The 18,982-nt window shown below is 39.9% G+C and overlaps 2 protein-coding genes across 2 annotated transcripts; both read right to left on the reverse strand.

Moving 5' to 3' along the window:
* Positions 1-7,255: 7,255 nt before the first annotated feature.
* On the reverse strand, positions 7,256-8,170 carry LOC129339400 (olfactory receptor 14A16-like). Its single transcript, XM_054993980.1, has one exon. It carries the CDS (start codon positions 8,165-8,167, stop codon positions 7,256-7,258), a length of 912 nt encoding a protein of 303 aa, XP_054849955.1. The 5' UTR covers positions 8,168-8,170.
* A 77-nt stretch (positions 8,171-8,247) lies between these two features.
* Positions 8,248-18,411, reverse strand: LOC129339401 (olfactory receptor 14A16-like). Its single transcript, XM_054993981.1, has 2 exons — positions 17,802-18,411; positions 8,248-8,321 (listed from the first exon to the last, which is right to left on the reverse strand). The coding sequence occupies exons 1-2, from the start codon at positions 18,409-18,411 to the stop codon at positions 8,248-8,250; spliced, it is 684 nt and encodes a 227-aa protein (XP_054849956.1).
* Positions 18,412-18,982: the final 571 nt, after the last annotated feature.

Genomic DNA, 18,982 nt, shown 5'->3' on the forward strand with positions numbered 1-18,982 from the left:
GGCAGCATGACAAGACTGATAGATGAGAAGACTGATCACAAGATTCAATACCTTGGTCTATGCAACTCACCAATTAATTCAAAAGAAAAGAATTTTTTCTTTTTGTTATTAATGCTGTTGCCATTTGCCAGGACAGGATTATGAAGCTGCAAATGTAACAAATCCTGAGATGAATGTCTTTTATTGTTGTTATTGTTATTCCACCTTTCTCACTGAGAATCAAGGCATATTACACAATGCAAGCCAATGCAGTCGACAGGATGAGCTTCTATAGAAGGGATGAGATGATGTCCATTTTATCTTATTGTATATTTTATACGTATTGGCCAGTGTTCCAGTTTTCTGCTTACAGTTTGCTTTATATTGTATAAGTTCTACAGTTCTTTATGTGCAGTTATGTGACTTTTATACATACAATACATGCAATTCATATTTATAATGTAAATCAACTGCAAGTTAAAATGTGTACAGGTTTCAGTGGGGGGGGGGAGAACTGAGCAACTAAAAAAGGTTCAGTTTGCACAAAGGTGTAAAATAAAATTAAAATAAGTCTGGGTTTGAAACAGCAGGGACATGAAATTCAAAAGATTGGATTCAGGCCGTTACTTTGCTCAGTCTTGCTCAGTTCTCCTGGGGTGGGGGGGGGGGGGTCAAAGGGAACTCTCTTCTTCACCAGCAGATAAACTGGTTGGATCCAACTTCCAGCTATCTTTTTCTATAGGATTGGAGGCTATTTGGTTAGAATATTTTACACTTGAAATGTATCTGTAATATTTGAAATGTATTTTTCTCATAAGCATTAACCTTCTTGGAAAATATACTGCTAATCACTATTTTAAACATTGGTGTGTTCTTAGCTAAACTTGTACAACGATGTAATGTGACCTGAACACTTGAGGATCAATTAATTTCTAAAAGGAGTCCACAAAACACCTGGGAAGCTCTTCATTATACAGTACTTCATTATACTAATTGGAAAATGTGATCATCGAAAGCAACCTTGTGAACATGTCTAATTTTCTTTCTGATTTCTCTTTAGAGAGACAATTAAATGGAGTGTAAATCAACTGTTTCAGAGTTTTAAAGAATGATAATAATTATAACTAACATTACAGAGTTAAACTCCCCAGTGAACAACAAGCTCAAAGTTAATGCAAACCTTGTTCTAATTCTAGCTTTGAAAGTATTTTCGCTTAATAAATGAGCCAGAAAGAAAGTATCATTTTTTTCTTCTCATTTCCCTAGGATATTAATTAAGACATCTTATAGAAAGCAATAATTTCTTTTTTATTCATGAGTACAATTTCTTTTCCAAAAAGGATGAATTTTTTGCAGTTCAGTTGCAAAAACAAAATAGGGTATCTTGTCTGTGTGTTTTGTCAATACAGTGGTATTGGTGGAGATTGCACTGAAGTCACAGCTGAGCTATGGTGACCCCTGGTGGGGTTTTCAAGGCAAGAGATTAACAGAGGTAGTTGCCATTGTCTGCCTAATCTTCCTTGGAGGTCTCCCATCCCATTGCTAACCAAGATTCACCCTGCTTAGCTTCTGAGATCTGAAGAGATCAGGCTGGCCCAGCCTATCCAGATCAGGGCATTAATACAATATTGTGTAAAAGAGAAGCAAATAAGTGATCATTGATTTGATTTTCACATGACAAAAATATCTTTCCTTCACTCCATTCAGTAATATCATTATAAACAAGCTGTCATCCGCCCAACCCAAGGACACATCTGGCCTTTTAGGTTCTATTTGCCCAGATGTCCTTTAGACACTCTCCCAGATACACAGAGGCCACTTATCTGTGTGTTTCTTCCATGGCTGGGAGGCCATATTCTGTCCAATCCTAAACAGTGACACCCTTCTAAGCCCATTGACTTCAATGGACTTCGAAGGGTGTAAATCTGCTTGAGATCACATTCTTGTTGGGCATTGTTGTGAGAGTCTTTCTCTGTAGAATTTGTATCCAATTACAATGCAATCCTAAGAACATTTTCCAGGGAGTAACCCCCATAGAATTGACTTTGAAGAATTCTGGATAAATCTACTTAAGATTGCTCTCTGCATGTGTAATGCAATTCAATTGAAAAACCCATGTAATATACCCCTGCACAAGTAGGTGGCTCATTTCAATATTCTCACAGCTGCACAGATGATGTTCAAGGATAAGGTTCTTCTATACAATGGGGGGGGGGATTCGGAATGCCTGGAAATATTAACACATTCGTCTTTCCATTTCTTACTGTTTGAGGTAGGTCTGTGACAAGGCCATGCATGGGTTTGTTGAGCTAAGAATATCATTGTCTAAATTACAAATGAGGCATGATGAGTTATAGTTGAACCAATAAGGGAGCTGAAGTGAGATATGCATGTTTTGCCTTCTTCACATAAGCTTTTGACATGTGCTTATATATCTTTTCACAGATAAATCTGGTTCCCACTTCCAATATCTTTTTCTTTTTCTTTTCTTTTTTAGCTATGTGCTTTTTTCTGTATTTTTTTAATTAATTGCTCTTAAAAATTTAATTAAAGAAGTTTATGGTAAATTTAAGTTTTTGACATGTGATCTTCCTACCCACTCATAATCTGGAACCACATGTGAGGAGTCGCCTCAGGGGCCAAGGGAGAACTTTGGAAGATATTGGCTTTTGTGGGGATGCCTTGAAGAGTGTTTGGAAACTATAACTGGTACAGAATGCTGGGGAAAGAACATTGACTGAAGCAGGTTGTAGAGACCATATCACTCCAGTCTTGTTTAATCTACACTGGCTTCCAGTTTGCTTCTGGGCCCAATTTAAAGTGCCGGTTTTCACCTTTAAATCTCTATGTGGCTTGGAAGCAGCTTACCTTAAGGACCACTTTCCCCCATATAAACCTAACCAACATTTATGGTTATCTTTGGTGGTCTTGCTTTGGGTGCCTCCATCATTTGAGGCTAGACAAGTGGCAACCTGAGAAAGGCCTTCTTGGTTAAGGCACCAAAAGTGTGGAATTCTTGCCACAGGGAGATTTGTCTGCCCCTCTGTACTGTTATGCTCTGCCAGCAGGTGAACACCTTTTGTTTCATTTGGTGTTCCCTTATTGAGCCTCCTCCCTGTGAACTATGCCGCTCTCTGTGCATAGTTTGTATTATCTGTTGACTATATGTATTATCCTACTCCCATTGCTTTGTTTTTAAACTGATGTGTCACCATTTTCTGTGAGAGGTGGCAGTATGATATAATTCTGTCTTGTCAGATCTTGGAAGCTATGCCAGGGATCAACCCCAACAACCCTACAAGGAGCCAGCTAATCAAGCACTTGTTTCGCTAATCAAGCACTTGTTCTGTGCACACAGCTGATTACTGAGGTGTGCCTACACAAACAGACAAGATAATTATTATGCTTGTGTGGATATATGGTGGACTTATTGCACAACTCTTGATGAAGTGTGCATACAAAATAGGTGCTTGATTAGCCGGCTCCTTATAGGGTTTTTAGGGTTATTCCCTGGCATACTGGTTCCACCTATAGAGAAACCACATCTAGGAGGTTAACAAGCTTCATATACTTACCTCAGATGGATGAAGTTCCCTTCTTTGTCTCGCTGCACCTGCAAGAAGTAAAGACAAAGACTGCATTAGAGGTATCCTATGGACTGTGACATTGAGTCTTTAATGTGTTTTAAATGATATTTTGCATTGTTCAGCCACTTCAAGTATACTTTTTACTGTTTACAGAAATATTTATCCGTCTGCTTAGATTGTGTACTTATCAGGATAAGAGATTCTATATTGTTATAACTATGATATTGATGTTTATTGATATTCATTAGTGCTTTGGCACTAGAGCACTTTATAAATATTTATATATGTAGAAATTGGTTTTTGTTCCCTCAGTGAGAGTTTTTCTCTCTCCTTTGGCTTTGGGTTCTATTTGGGGGTTGATTCCTTTATCTTTGTTCCACTCCTGATTCCAGTTGGGTGAAGGGGGGTGGGCATTGCCTCCTGCTCTGTGCCTGATTCTGGCTTGGTGAAGGGGGGTGGGCATTGCCACCTGCTCTGCACCTGATTCTGGCTTGGTGAAGGGGGGACATTGCTGCCTGCTCTGCACCTGATTCTGGTTTGGTGAAGGGGGGTAGGCTTTGCTGTCTGCTCTGTGCCTGATTCTGGTCGGGTGAAGGGGGGACAGGCATTGCCACCTGCTGCACTCCTGATCTCAGCTGGGTGAAGGCCGGGGGTGGGTATTGACCCCTGCTCCGCTCCTGATCCCAGCTGGGTGAAAGTGGGAGGCAGGCATTGTCACCTGCTCCTCACCTGCTCCTAGCCTGGGCTTCCCACCACAGCACACTCTCTGGAGGGATGGGCTGCCTCATCTGGGCTTCCCTTCATAGCAACCCACTCTGGAGGTGCACCAGAGTAAGAGGCAAATTGTCAGGAATACACTTTGCCTTTTATATAGTAGGATTGAGTAAAAATGCTGGTAGGATGCAAACCATTGCAAGGAGAGCCCTGTTAGAAAACATTGGATTAGCAATGTTGCTTTTGATGTTAATTTAAAAGACTGAAATCTTATGAATAATATGGTCAACTTTATGTAACAGACTGAAGCAGAATGAGTTGTATCACACTACTTTCCACTATCAAAAGCAAATCATGCCCAGTCTTATCCTTCCTGCGCTAGCCACTTTTGACCTCTAAAAAAGTTTTCCATAAGACAAAAAGACATATGGCAGAAAGAAGGACTTCAGTGGTAAGGGAATCATGAAATCATCCATCTTCCCTCTTGCATCAGCAGAAAGCTGGTATGTATTTTAGACCTCTCTGTTTGAAAAAATATAATCTTTCACTAATTTTATTTTTACAGAATTGTCATGTTATAGTAGCCGCCACTATGTTTCTGACTACACGTGATCAGGGCTTCTTTTCTGGGAAAAGAGGTGGTGGAACTCAGTAGGTTGCCAGCACAGGGGGCAACTCCTGGTGGGAGGTGGTGCCCCGGTACCAAATGTGCAAAGTGTGCACACACTTCCGGGACCATACAATGGCGTCACTTTGGGTCAGTTGGAACAAGGGTTTTTTTAAAAAAGTTTAAATCGCCGTACGCAGAGGGCAATCTAAACTCCCCTCTGTCTGGAGATCAGGGGGCGGGGCCACAGGCCATGTGACCATTTTCAAGAGGTGCCAGAACTCCGTTCCACTACGTTCTGGCTTAAAAAAACCCCTGCAAATGTAGTTCATCAGAAGAAATACATATTTGAGATACAGATTTGAAAGGCCACAACAAATGTTTTTAAAGTGATTAATCTTAAATATAAAATCTCTTTATTCATCCATCATTGCATTGAAGCTTGAAATTTCCTTCTCTTCCCAGTAATATAATACTCTTGTTAATCCAAGGCCTGCAGTTTCTCAATAGAAATGCACAGAAAAATCTAATTTATATTACAAAAACATTTATTGAGTTCCATATGAAAAAGGGATAGATTTACATTACAAAACAATTGTCATTAGGAATATTCATCTGTGTAAGACAAATTGCAAGCACGGAATTTGAAATGTTGAAGGAGAAAAATATTGTGACCTCCCACAAGATCACTTCTTCTCTTCTACAATTGTATAAGCTGTCAGGCCAAGTCAGTTTCCCCATCTATCTCTTTTTTGTCCTTTCTCTGACCCACAACAGCTCTCAACATTCCTTATCTTCTAGAAAATACTCACACCTCGGTGGGACATTTCTGGGTGCCCCCTTTCCCTTTTAGTTAATTTACAAAGATATTTTTTCTATATAACTGGAGCTATCAATGAATGTGCAGAAACTGTTTCATTGTCTGTGTATGGCCTGGTTTTACTGCTTTCATGATTGACAAAGACACAAGCTTATATCAGCCACCAAGTTGCAATCAACTTACGGTGACCCCATCAAGGGCTTTTCAAGGCAAGAAATGAGCCAAGGTGGTTTGCCATTGCCTGCCTCTACCGAGCAGCCCCAGTCTTCCTTGGTGGTCTCCCACCCACGTACTGCCCCTGCATAGTTTCTGAGATCTGAAAAGATCAGGCTATACCATGTCACCTTCTCACCACTGAGGCGAGCCCTTCATATCATTATTAGAGATAGCGGTATTGTATTGTATATTTTAAAAAAAACATGGCAGGGTCCTTAGGATCTTTCAAGAGGTTCAAATGTATTTATTACATTTGTTTGTTAAATAAGAGTGCTTGCCAAAACTAGAAATGGCATTTATGGAGGCATTTTCTCCCTCAGTGCCTTTTGATCCTGCCCTTCCCCCAAGGATTTCAGAGTAGTATACACACTTCTCCTTTCCTTGAGTTATTCTCACAGACATCCTATGAGATGGGTTAGGGTGTGAGAGGGTGACTGGCATAAGGTCATGCATTGAGTTTTATGGCCAGGTGGGGTTATAGTGTTAGTACGACACTGTAAGAGATCCAGAGCTACAGCCTTCTAAGGCCATTGAAGTCAATGGATATATTAGAATATAACTCTTCTTAAGAGGAAATAAATCACTGAACACAGTGTGATTTATCTCTGAGAATATATGTTAATGGTTGCACTGCCTGATTCTAATCTGACAATAACTACTACAATTCACTGGATCCCCAGTGAAGTGTATACAAAATTAATTACAAAGTTGAAATATTTGATTTCCTGCAACATCTCTCCATATGACACATTTTAGTCAACTTTCTTTTTAAAAAAAATCCTTTGGAGAAACTAGGGGAAAAAATTAAACAGTGTTTGGAGCAAGCCAGTTTTTTCACACAGGCCTTTTTTGCACACGCAATTTTTGCCACATTTGGCTCCGTACTTCTTCAGGTTTTCTTCCAAATTCCAGATGATTAACTTGCCCTTCAAATTTCAATGTGATGTTTCAAGAGTTTTCTCCCCACACAGAAAAAGTACAGGCAGAAAACTCAGAAGAGAACCCTTGAAACATCACGTTGAAATCTGAAGGGGGAGTTAATTGTTTGGATTTCAGAAGAAAAATTGAAGAGGTATGGAACCAAATGTGACAAAAATTGTGCAAAAAAGGCCACAAACTCATCCAATTCCCCTGCTTAATAGAGTTCCCATCCCATATGGGTTTTGACAACATGTGTTTGGGGAGGTCAAACGGGACCCTTTCTTCACCAATAGAATAGTTGGTGGGACCCAACCTCATATCCAGAATTTTGCAAGCATTATTTTCATTTGCAATGATACTTTGAGATGAAGTTCATGAAGTCATGCCTTTACGTGAAACTAAAAACTAGCTCTAGTCAATCAGTTTCCAAAGAGCTGCTTTGATATCCTTGTTTCTCATGCTATATATTAAAGGGTTCATGAATGGTGGCACAACACAATAAGCTACAGCAGCCAGCAGATCCATCCTTGATGGAGTCCTGTTGATCGGTCGTAAGTAGGCAAAGACACCAAAAAAATAGAACATGGAGAGCACAATGATGTGGGGCAGGCAGGTAGAGAAGGCCTTTTGCCTTCCCTGCACGGATGGGATTCTCATCACAGCTTTGAAGATGTGCATGTAAGACATAAGGATGAAAAGGAAGCAGCTAAAATATAAGCAACCAGTTAGGATAAGAGCTCCAACTTCAAGGAGATACATGTTGGAACAAGTGAGCTTCAGCAGTTGTGGGATCTCACAGAAGAACTGGTTGATGACGTTGGAGCAGAAAGGGCTTGCAAATGTGGCTGCAGTATGTAAAGTTGCTGTTAGAAGTCCAAATGTCCATGCAAAGCCTGCCATTTGGATGCAGGCACCTCTTTTCATCACAGTTTCATAATGCAGTGGGTGACAAATAGCAACATAGCGATCGTAGGCCATAACAGTCAGGAGAAAGAATTCAGATGCTCCAAAAAGAACGAAGGAAAATGTTTGGACAACACAATGAGAATACAAGATCCACCTTGTTTTCATTAAGGAGTTGGCCATAGCTTTGGGGATGGTGACTGAGATGTATCCAAGGTCAACAATAGACAGATTTAAGACAAAGAAATACATTGGGGTATGGAGGTGGTGGTTGAGAACTATTATGGTGATGATGAGAAGATTCCCCATCAGAGCCACAAGGTAGGTTATAAAAAATACTACAAAATGTAAATTTTGTCCCTCCTGGATCTCAGAAAAACCTACAAGTAGAAAGTATGTTATCACGCTTCTGTTGGGCATTTCCTCCTCAGGAGATTCATTTGTTGCCTCTGCAATAGAAGAGCAAAGAAAGTAGTTGCAAGTTCAGGTAGAAACTAAGGTCAAGTTGCTTGAGTCAATGAAAATAAAGATTCCTCAGCATTCTTGGAGCCCCGTTCATCTCTTGAAACCCACCCTGAAATGTGTTCAACTAAAATGATTTAAAGTTATCTGTCCAAATGACACAAAGCAGTTTCTGTTGAAGGCTTTTGGGGCTTCAGATAATGAAATCTGTTGAAACATAAAAGCAAGGGTAGTGGTCCATTGCCTCTGAAAACCAAGTATGCTGCATATCAATAGTAGGGTCTTGTTCGTCTCTTGGAACCCACACTAAAAGGAGTTTAGCTAAAATTATCCACAATCATCTGTTCAAATTAGACCAAAGTTCATTGCACTGAAAAATCTGATGTGTTGAAATGTTGCTCCATCTCCCTCCTTCCTCTCATAATTGTATTTATGCCAAAAGATGTTTCATATTTAGTGTATGATAGTGGGCTACTGTAACCATAGGTGGGTATTACAAGGTACTGAAAGAGGCTACATGGGAGAAAAATTGAGTAGTACAGGTAAAGGATGAGATTTCTTTCTTTCTTTAAACATTGACATCCCAGCACATCTACAGGCATACCAATTTAAACAATACAGTATTTTGACAATCAAAAAGACATGAATACAAATGCTAACATATGGCCATCACAATGCAAACATTTATTGATACAGTCTAGAAAACAGCAAAGCCTTCTGCAGAACAGAATATACTACCCAACTGTCTCAGACGGTTCCCTGATAACCTTCTCCTGCAAGCTATTCCATAATCTTGTGGTAGAATTCTTCCATTAGCCAACATTCTTTCCCTCTGCTATACCTTTGTACACCATGTGCAATTTTTGAAGCAGTGGTCTCTCCATCCATTCGATATTCTATCTCTCTGTACCTTAGAATAGAGCAGTAATGACAAAGGTTCTGATTGGAAAGAAGCTTTATTCATATCCTTAATATTTGGGTGTTTAGAGATTCATTCCCTGAGGGTAGCAAAGCTCAGAAGCCAAGATTCTATAACTTGTGTACACATTCAGTGAAAGAGAGTTGCTGTAGCATAGTGGGCTAAAAATGAGCACTCTGTTGGTTCGACTCCCACTACTGCCATGAACTCTGCAGGTGGCTTTGGGTAAGCCACTCCTCAGCTGTATTGTGGGGGTAATAATAACACTGACTTTGTTCACCACTCTGAGTGTGGCACTAATCTGTCCAGAAGGATGGTATTTAAGCACACTGTTATTATTTATTATTATTATTATTACATTAAAAAGCACCTATAGGCAAGAGTCTGAGTAGTGGTGTGAAAAAATTAGAAACCTTTGACCTTTTCTTTCAAGCATATTTCTGGAATGTGAGGTCATCGGGGCTGTCAGATAAATAGAGTGGACCATTGGGGTGAGCTATTTCATTAGTTTCGGCTCACCCAGTCCTATGACCAGGTCTTTTAAAATTAATTGTCCCACAGCACAGCAATATGAAGCAGGATAAAAGGGTCCTTCAACATTCAGTCAGAAAGTACCCATAAATTTCTGCTTGGCCCCCAAAAGGTAATCCCCTATGTAAGCACCAAGTCATTACTGACCCATGGGGGGATGTCGCATCACGACGTTTTCTTGGCAGACTTTTTGTTACGGGGTGGATTGCCATTTGCCTTCCCCAGTCATTGACACTTTACCCCCAGGAAACTGGGTACTCATTTTACTGACCTCAGAAGGATGGAAGGCTGAGTCAACCTTGAGCCGGCTACCTGAACCCGGCCTCTACCAGGATAAGCAAAGCTTGGCTGCAGTACAGCAGCTTGCCACTCTGCGCCATGGGGCTTTTAGGCACTTGGCCACCAAGTGACTTGCTTATCCCACATTGCTTAAAGAAAGGTGAGAAGGCCTGGGAAACCCCAGAAGGATATTACCGATTGGTGAGCAGGGCATGCATTTACCTACCAAAAGTCCAACCGGTTGAAGCAAAATGCCCCTGGCATGACAAGGCCCACATTTCACTCTTGTCCTCTGTTACGAAACAGGAGAGTGGGAGAAACAGTTCCAGTTCGATGGCTTGGAGACAACTGACTTCATTGTGGTGGACACTGGATTCCTTTTTTTGAAAGTGATTACAAGATTGGTGATATAAATCTTTCATTTTTAAAAAAAGAGTACTTACATTGTCAAAGCCAATACTTAGAAACACATTATATTCTTGCTGTCACCCTGCTTTTCTTTTGAAAGCCTGGAAAGATGACCCACCTTTTCAGACAAGTGGCTTTCGACATTATTTTCCCATTGCAGTTCCTTATGTTTTGGCAATTTTTTTTTTAAAAAACCCTGTCATTCTGTGTCTGGCCTTCATGACCATAAACAAAAGCAAGAGGATGAGGAATTTAGGGCCAAGCTACAAGTGACGAATGACACTTGAACAGCAAGTGGATTGAGTGGAGGGCAAGTGAACAGGGAGAAATACACTTGTTGTTCAAGTGTCATTCATCACTTGTAATTTCACCCTTAGTAGAGAAATAGGTGGTCAGCATTATCATTCTTTCCTGCTCCTTCATACAAATGGGTATTTGTATTATATGGCTGGTGATCACAACTTCATTCGCATTCTAGACGTGCTCAGGGACAAGCTACAAGTGACGAATGACACTTTAACGGCAAGTGTATTTCTCCCTGTTCACTTGCCCTCCACTCAATCCACTTGCCAGGCAAGTGTCTTTCGTCATGTGTAGCTTGGCCCTGTGTCACAGTAGAACGTAATCAAGCATCCGTCTCCATGTTCTGCTTTTTATGGGGCTTCCTGGATTTTCAGCCACCATCATCTTCACTGTAGCTTTCCTAGTCAGCTTGCTGGTATTTTTGCAGTGTTTGAATCTCCTTTATTATAGAAGATTCAAACACTTTATTATTGTGGCTAGGGAAGTTTTTGCCATCTTGGCTGCCAACATTCATCTATTGGCTTGCCTCTTTCTCCTCAGATGTTATGTTATTATTCTAAGGTCTGATCTTAACTCCGCAAAGTTTCTTAAAAAAGAAAAAAAGAAAAGAAGAATAATTAAACCTGAATCCAAAATGGTCTTGCATTGTGTGGTTCTGTCTATAATGATTAATTTTCCTGTGATATTTCATTGTGAGGAAGCCAGTGTAATGGCGAAGGATTGGATCCATTCATTCTTTTCAGTCAGTTATTCCCAGTTTTACTGAATCCATCTCACCTGCACATTGCAAGACCTCTCCCCCCCCCCCCGGTATAGCTTTCTGGTGGGTGGCCAAAGGGGGAATCCCTTCTCCCTTTCCCACCAGCAGAAAAGCTGACTAGATCCAACCACTTGACCGGATATTTGTTTAATTCATTATTAAGACTTAAGTTTGGAAGTAAATCCTGATACAACCCATTTTATATCTTAGACAGAATAGTTGCCCCCCCCCTCTGAAAAACTACCCTGTGGATCCTAGTTTCGGAAGGAAATGGTACATGCTGATAGTTATGTTTTGTAAACATAACTATCATAAAACTTACAAAACATAACTATGTTTTGGAAGTGAAAGTGAAAATTTTATTTTTACCAAAAAATCTCCAAAGTGCTGTCATCAGCTTTTTATTCCTCAAGCAATAAATGATAGACTTTATAAAAGAGAATATATCACAGCAAGTACAAGACCTAAATCTGTTGAAGACCCATGATTGGCTACCAGATAAGCAATGTTTCTACTGACACAGAACAAGGAATGGACAATTGAGTGAGGTTGCGGGCTTTCCCCCCTTATTTGTGTATCAGGGATCTTCCGTACTTCCCTAAAAATCCAGAGATAGGAAATATTTATAATACTCTAAGAATGCAGACAAGATGACAGTATCCTAATCAAGAGAAGCCATGAGCTTTCACAGAAGAAATGGTTGAAAACACTGGAACAGAAGGTGATTGCAAGTGTACAACTAGTGTGTAGGAGCCAAACTAGACATTACTTCTTCATGTGTTTGCTGCCAGGTTGTTTCACTTGTTGAAAATGGCATGGGGGGAGGTAGGAGCCTGCAAGACTGTTATGATCAGATTTGGGCCCATCTGTGTTTTTCGCATGTGCAGCATGGCTGCAAATCTCCATGGTTATCCTGTGAAAAAAAACTAACGTCTAGTTTGTTTCAAGATTTTCTATTCTAATCATGAATCATCAACCAAAAAGAAGACAGCAATGAAGAAATCAGAAGACTGAGACTTGGAAGAGCAGCTGTGAAGGAGCTAGAGAAGATCCTTAAAGATAAAGATGTTTTTCTGGAAACTGGGGGCCAAGCTACAAGTGACAAATGACACTTGATTGGCAAGTGGATTTCTCCCTGTTCCCTCGCCCTCCACTAAATCCACTTGCCGTTCAAGTGTCATTTGCCACTTGTAGCTTGGCCCTAAGATCAAGATAATCCAAACTATGGTATTCCCCATTACTATTTATAGATGTGAAAGTTGGACAGTGAAGAAAGCTGACAGGAAGAAAATGAATTCATTTGAAATGAGGTGCTAGAGGATAGTTTTGCAGATACCATGGATGGCCAAAAAGACAAATAAGTGGGCACTAGATCAAATCAAGCCTGAATTCTCCCTAGAAGCTAAAATGACAAAACTGAGGCTATTGTACTTTGGTCACATCATGAGAAGACCAGATTCTCTGGAAAAGTCAATAATGCTAGGAAAAGTGGAAGGCACTAGAAAAAGAGGAAGACCCAAAACGAGATGGCTTGACTAAATAAAAGAGGCATGTCCTCTAGTTTGCAGGATCTGAGCAAGTCTGTTAATGAGAGGATGTTTTGGAGATCTTTCATTCATAGGGTAACCATAGGTCAGAGGTGACTCGACGGCACATAATACATACTTGCAGTTCGTATCTAAAATACCATTAAATATGCTAAAAACCATTTGAAGACAGGATACTTTGTTCATAAATTGATCATATTGTAATGGGTTGCAGATGGCAACATATTGACCGTAGGCCATGATAGTCCATAGGAAGAATTCTGATGCTATAAAAAGGAAGAAGATGACCTGGGCCACAAATTCAGAATATGAAATTTGCCTGGTTGTGGATAAATAATCAGTTGTGGCTTTTGGGATGATGACCGGGATGTTACCAAAGTCCATAGCAACTGAATTAACCAGAAAAAAGTATATTGGAGTATGAAGATGTTGGTTGAAGGTTACAGCAACTGTCACTGGCAGATTTCCAATCAGGGCTGCCAAACAGGTGATGAAAAATGGCAAAAAGTATGAAATCGCTGGAATTTCAAAGAACAACCAGAGAAGAAACTCAGTCATAATGCTTTGGTCGGCCATATCATTTTCAGTATTCTGTGTGGGATGTCTCTGTTGGAGAAAGGGAGAAACGAAAAGGGGGAAATAGAATATAAATCTAGTATAGGCATCAATTCAACATTAGGAGATTCTATCATACTAATTTATAAAATAAATAGAGCTAATTGTTAGCAGTCAATATTTCATTGCCTCTGTCTAGGATATATAGGGAACATTTAAGAAGGAATAAAACTGTAGATTGCTTATCCCAACACATTTCTTCTTCTCAGGTGAAAGAGATGATGCTGATGGCCTAAAGATATTCATCTGATTATCTTTATTAAATTGCAAACTATTTGCAATGGCCTAAAGATATTCATCTGATTATCTTTATTAAATTGCAAACTATTTTACACTGATTTCAAAGACTCAAAAAGACACTATAGAGATAATCTGGTGATGCACCCCAAGTATTTCAATTTGTTTCATTAATTATCAGAAAATGCCAGTGACCCTAATATTAACAAGGGGTGAAGGGAAACCCCACCATGATTGCCAAGTGCCAAGGATTTGCACTATAAATACAGCACAGGATACAGCATGGTGTAGTGGTTGGGACAGGCATTGCAAAGAGGAATTATCTTAGTTCCTTCTTACCCATTTCTCCCTGAAATCCAGAAATCCATTTCTCTTTTTAGGGATTGGAGTCTGTTTCAAATAAATTCCATGTTGATCAAAAGAGAAATTTGAAGAGAGAAGGGGCAGGAAGGGAAGTTCTACAGAATTTCTGAATTTCATTCACCTGATGCTCAGAGGCAAGCAATGTCTGCCCAAAGCTTCCTCCTCTCCTGTGGTGTCTTACATCAAACAAGCAAACAAACCCTGCAAGGGCAGAAGCTATCAAGGCATGTATACAGGCCTAACAGAAAATGACAAAGTAAAATGAAAAAGAAATTCATCTTTTGAAAAACAAAAAGAGAGTGAGAGGAATCAATGGCTATATATTTAAAAAGTGAATGTCAAAAAAGAAATTCTGCTCCCCATAACAATGTTAAGTGAGCTAGGGCCTGAGACACCTAGGTTTGAATTTCCACTGCTATGGAAGCTTTTTGGAGGCCTTTGGTTGTCATTCTCTCTCAGTCAAATCTACCTCATGAGGTTAATGCTGTGAGGATCAAATGAAAGAGGGGAGAATGCTGTTGTAATGAAAGTGGAATATCTAATTTGTGTTCATTAAACTTCTATTGTAGCAGTAGCCATTGTGAATCACCATCAAACTACTGGACCATTAGAGAAGCTTGACAAGGGCCTAGCTTATGATCTTGGTGTAGTGGTTAAGAGCGCAGGACTCTAATATGAAGAACTGGGTTTGATTCCTCACTCCTCCACTTGAAGCCAGCTGGGTGTCCTTGGGTCAGTCACAGCTTCTAGCTCTCTCAGCCTCATCCACCCCACAGGGTGTTTTGTTGTGGGGATAATAATAACATACTTTGTAAACCGCTCTGAGTGGGTGTTAAGTCATCCTGAAGGGCTGTATATAAATCGAATGTTGTTATTATTATTATTCATATGGAAACAGATTCCACTCAATATTAGTAATATTAGCAACTGTCATTAGCAACAGTAAGGTTTGGTTGGTACAAGTCCACTGTTGTTACTTAAGCCTAAGGGAAGGTATTGGAGTTCACTCTGGGGGTTAGGCAAAGGTTTTTCTCAACACTTTTATTGTAAATCCATTTCAATCTTTCATTCTGTGATGTCATCCTTGCACATCATACCCTTTAGCACTGAAAGGCCGTTTCCGCACACATTGAATAATGCACTTTCAATACACTTTAGAAATCCTTTAGAAGTGGATTTTTGTTTCACACACAAAGATCCAGTTCCAAATGATCACTAAAGAGCATTGAAAGTGCATTATCCCACGTGTGTGGAAGCAGCCAAATATGGCCCCATTCAGAAATATTCACTGAGCTCTATTTTCTCTTTACTGGGCTTCATTTCTTTCCCATCATTTGGTCTGGTAGAAATGTGGATCAACATTTTAGTGTTGGTGAGGAGGGGGCGGGGGGAGATTATGAAAACTCTCATGACATTGCTTATTGGATGTTACCCCAAACATGTAAGTCTTACAAGCTTCATGGAGGTATTATAGATACATTCCCTGTGGGAATGAAGTTACCACTTATTTAACACAGATAATTTTTTTTTCAGTAGACACTTAAGTTGAACAATCAACAAGGGAAAGAAATAGAGAGGAGAGAATGATAATTAGGAAAAATTAACTATATATTTGGGTATTCACTTCATTTATCCATCTGTCTGTGTTCGTCAGTTACTCTTTCCATCCATCTACTCCCTATTATGTCACTCCAAAATACTCCATCACCTTGTCCTATACCCTGGAAGTCTTTCTCTCTCACCTGTTTTTCAACTGTTCAATGGGCACTCATTGCAATAGCCAGCCTCCTCCTCTACCATGTTTTGAGCAGAGGTAGTTTTTTTACTTACAGATGTTGATATTTCCAGTTAGATCCCACAAGATGTGTCTGCTGGTGAAAAAGGACCACTATGATGATAGCTATGGTGGTGAACATAGAACATGCATTTTAAAAAGTCATGTCAGATGGAGGATGTAAAAAGAATGCAAAGTTGGCAAAGTTAAGTAAAAAAACTGGCAAGATCCAACCCATCCTCATTTTCTGTGATTCTTCTCCTGTCTATTTACATCATCTACATCAGTGTTCTGCATAACTTTATCTATTTCTTGATCCTATTTTATTATGCTATAAATTTCTAAAATGTGTGAAGTGGGTTCCATATTGCCTCCAAAGTAGAAGAATATCTTTATTGGAAGGTTTCAATGTATCTGTTTTGACTTGACATCTGGAGATAATTCTCTGGAGTCTAACTGAGTGTGTTAAAACTCTCTGTAAGCAAAGATATACATTTAAATGATTAAAGAATTCAAGCGGAACAAAAGAGAGGCAAATAGATTGCTGGGCTTCACCTGTGTCATGGCTTGGCCCTCGCATCTGCTTTCAGCTGAAGCATATGAAGGGAAAGATTTGGTTGAAGTGCTCTTTAGCTGGTGTAGAGATTTCCTCTCCTTGTTAGAATCCCCACATATCTGGGATTTCGATAGAACAGCTTCCAGATGAAAGGATAGAGCTTCAAGAAAGCTTTGAGTCCCAGCATCTCTCTCTGTGTGTTATGTGTTTAAGCTAGGATCAAAATCAAATTTACTTCAGCATTGTGTAGTGGTTAGAATGTCAGACTAGGATCTAGGAGACCCATGATCAAAACCTCACTCTTCTATGGAAGCTTGTTTGGGCAAGTCATACAGTCTCAGCCGAACCTACCTCACAGGGTTGTTGTGAGGATAAAATATAGAAGGGGAGAATGTTATAAGCCTCTTTGTCCCCCCTCTGGGGAGAAAAGTGGGGTATAAATGAAAAAAATGAAAAAAATGATTCCCCACCCTCCCCCAGGCATTCTGATGATGTACTCATAAAAAGCAAGTGTAATCTGAAATGAGTTTGCTTATTACTAAACATGACAAGGCATAGGAAATCGAATTACAACTGGGAAGTGGAAGGTATTGGGAAAATTGAGGGGGGGTCTACCAGCTGAAAATATAATTTTACATGATATTTTTGAAAATTGCACTGCCCTGCAAGATATCAGCTTTCATAAATGCATATGCCCCAAATTGATTAAAGGTAGTCCCATCAGAATCCACATAACTACTTAATTGTCACTAGCATCTTTTAAGGGGGGAGCGAGAGAGTTGGGGTTTGTAATTTTATCCTGGTTTTAGCTGGAAATGTTGTTGTGTTTACCTATTGTTGGAAACCACCTTGAACCACATGGAAAGGCAGGGTATGAATGTTTTAATAAACAAATATTCTGCCAGGTCCATCTGAATTCAGCCATAGTTAACCTCACTGGGATTAGGTCTGTGCAGTCTGAAAATAAGTTTCTAAATGGAACTCGGGTTTCTGTTTTTATGGGAAAGCCTCCAAAGTGCTGCTATGATGTCCTTGTTTCTCATGCTATAGATGAGGGGATTCATAAAAGGAGGGACCATAGAATACAGCACAGCAAGAAGTAGATCCAAACCTGATGATGATGTTCTAAATGTTGACCCCAAGCAAGCATAGAGTCCTGTGAAATAGAACAAACAGAGCACAGCAAGGTGGGGAAGGCATGTAGTTAAGGCTTTTTTCCTTCCCTGTGCCAAAGGAATTTTAAATACAGCTCTAAAAATGTGCACATAGGAAACAATGGTTAAACCAAAACAGCTCATACATATCAGTGCAGTAAATATGAGAGCTCCAACTTCTATGAGGTAGGAGTCAGAGCAGGAAAGCTTCAGCAGCTGAGGGATTTCACAGAAGTACTGGTTGATGACATTGGAGCAGAAAGGGATGGCAAATGTGCAAGCAGTGTTCAGCACTGCATCAAAAATCCCAAATAGCCATGCGCTGGCAGCCAATTTCATGCAGACTTCCATGTTCATTTCCTTCACATAGTTCAGGGGGTTGCAGATAGCAACATAGCGATCATAGGCCATGACTGTCAGGAGGAAGAATTCTGATGCCCCCGCCCAAAAGAAGAAGAAGACCTGGGCCATGCATGCAAAATAGGAAATCCTTCTGGTTTTTGTCAGAGAATTCACCATGGCTTTAGGCACCGTGACGGAGATGAAACTGAGATCGATAAGAGCTAAATTAGCCAGGAAAAAATACATTGGAGTATGAAGATGTTGGTTGAGGGTTACAACTGTTATCATGAGAAGATTCCCAACCAAGGCTGCCAGATACATTAGCAAAAAACCCAGAAAATGTAAAATGCGCAGCTCTGGAATATCAGAGAATCCTAAGAGCTGGAAGTCAGTCACAACACTTCTGTTGGTCATTTCTTTCTTGACAAAGTGTATGCTGCCTGTAGTTAGGAAACAAAAACCTTTCATTGGTCTATGAGAGATGTGCACAACTAATACCTCTCCAAGCTTGTGGCAGCTGAGGGCAGTTTCAAAGATCTCATCCCTGTTGTTTTAATTGGAAAATTTCCATTTTGATTTTGCATCTTTTGTGCAAATCATACCTGTGGTTCTTTATTTTTCACACCATGTTCAGTTTCTTTGCATCACAAAATGTATACCTTTTTCAATGTTCTTAACAGTGTCAGTAAATTAGCATTGTGCATTATATGCCAATTACACAATGAAGTGGATCTAAATGCTATGTAGATCCATACATGGAAGTCAACCACATAGTTGGTTAAACCTCAGTTTAACTGCCAGACCCAGGACTGCAAAAAAGGGGAATGGGGGTTCATCAAGCATATAGAATCATAGAATCATAGAGTTGGAAGGGGCCATACAGACCATCTAGTCCAACCCCGATATAATCTTGCCTGATCACTACATTCATCATTTCAAGTACTATGTCACATTCCACAGACTTCAGGGGTGAGGCAGTTGGTTT

This window comes from Eublepharis macularius, chromosome 12 (assembly GCF_028583425.1).
Source record: "Eublepharis macularius isolate TG4126 chromosome 12, MPM_Emac_v1.0, whole genome shotgun sequence".
NCBI classification, from domain to species: Eukaryota; Metazoa; Chordata; class Lepidosauria; order Squamata; family Eublepharidae; genus Eublepharis; species Eublepharis macularius.

Bases quoted from the DNA above. Each gene is read 5' to 3' on its own strand.
- LOC129339401 (XM_054993981.1), bottom strand. From the start codon at position 18,411: ATGACCAACAGAAGTGTTGTGACTGACTTCCAGCTCTTAGGATTCTCT. The intron at 8,322-17,801 runs GTATGAGCTGTT...AACACATTTCAG, and splicing joins CATATTTACTGCACTGATAT to GGTGGGTTTCAAGAGATGAA.
- LOC129339400 (XM_054993980.1), bottom strand. From the start codon at position 8,167: ATGCCCAACAGAAGCGTGATAACATACTTTCTACTTGTAGGTTTTTCT.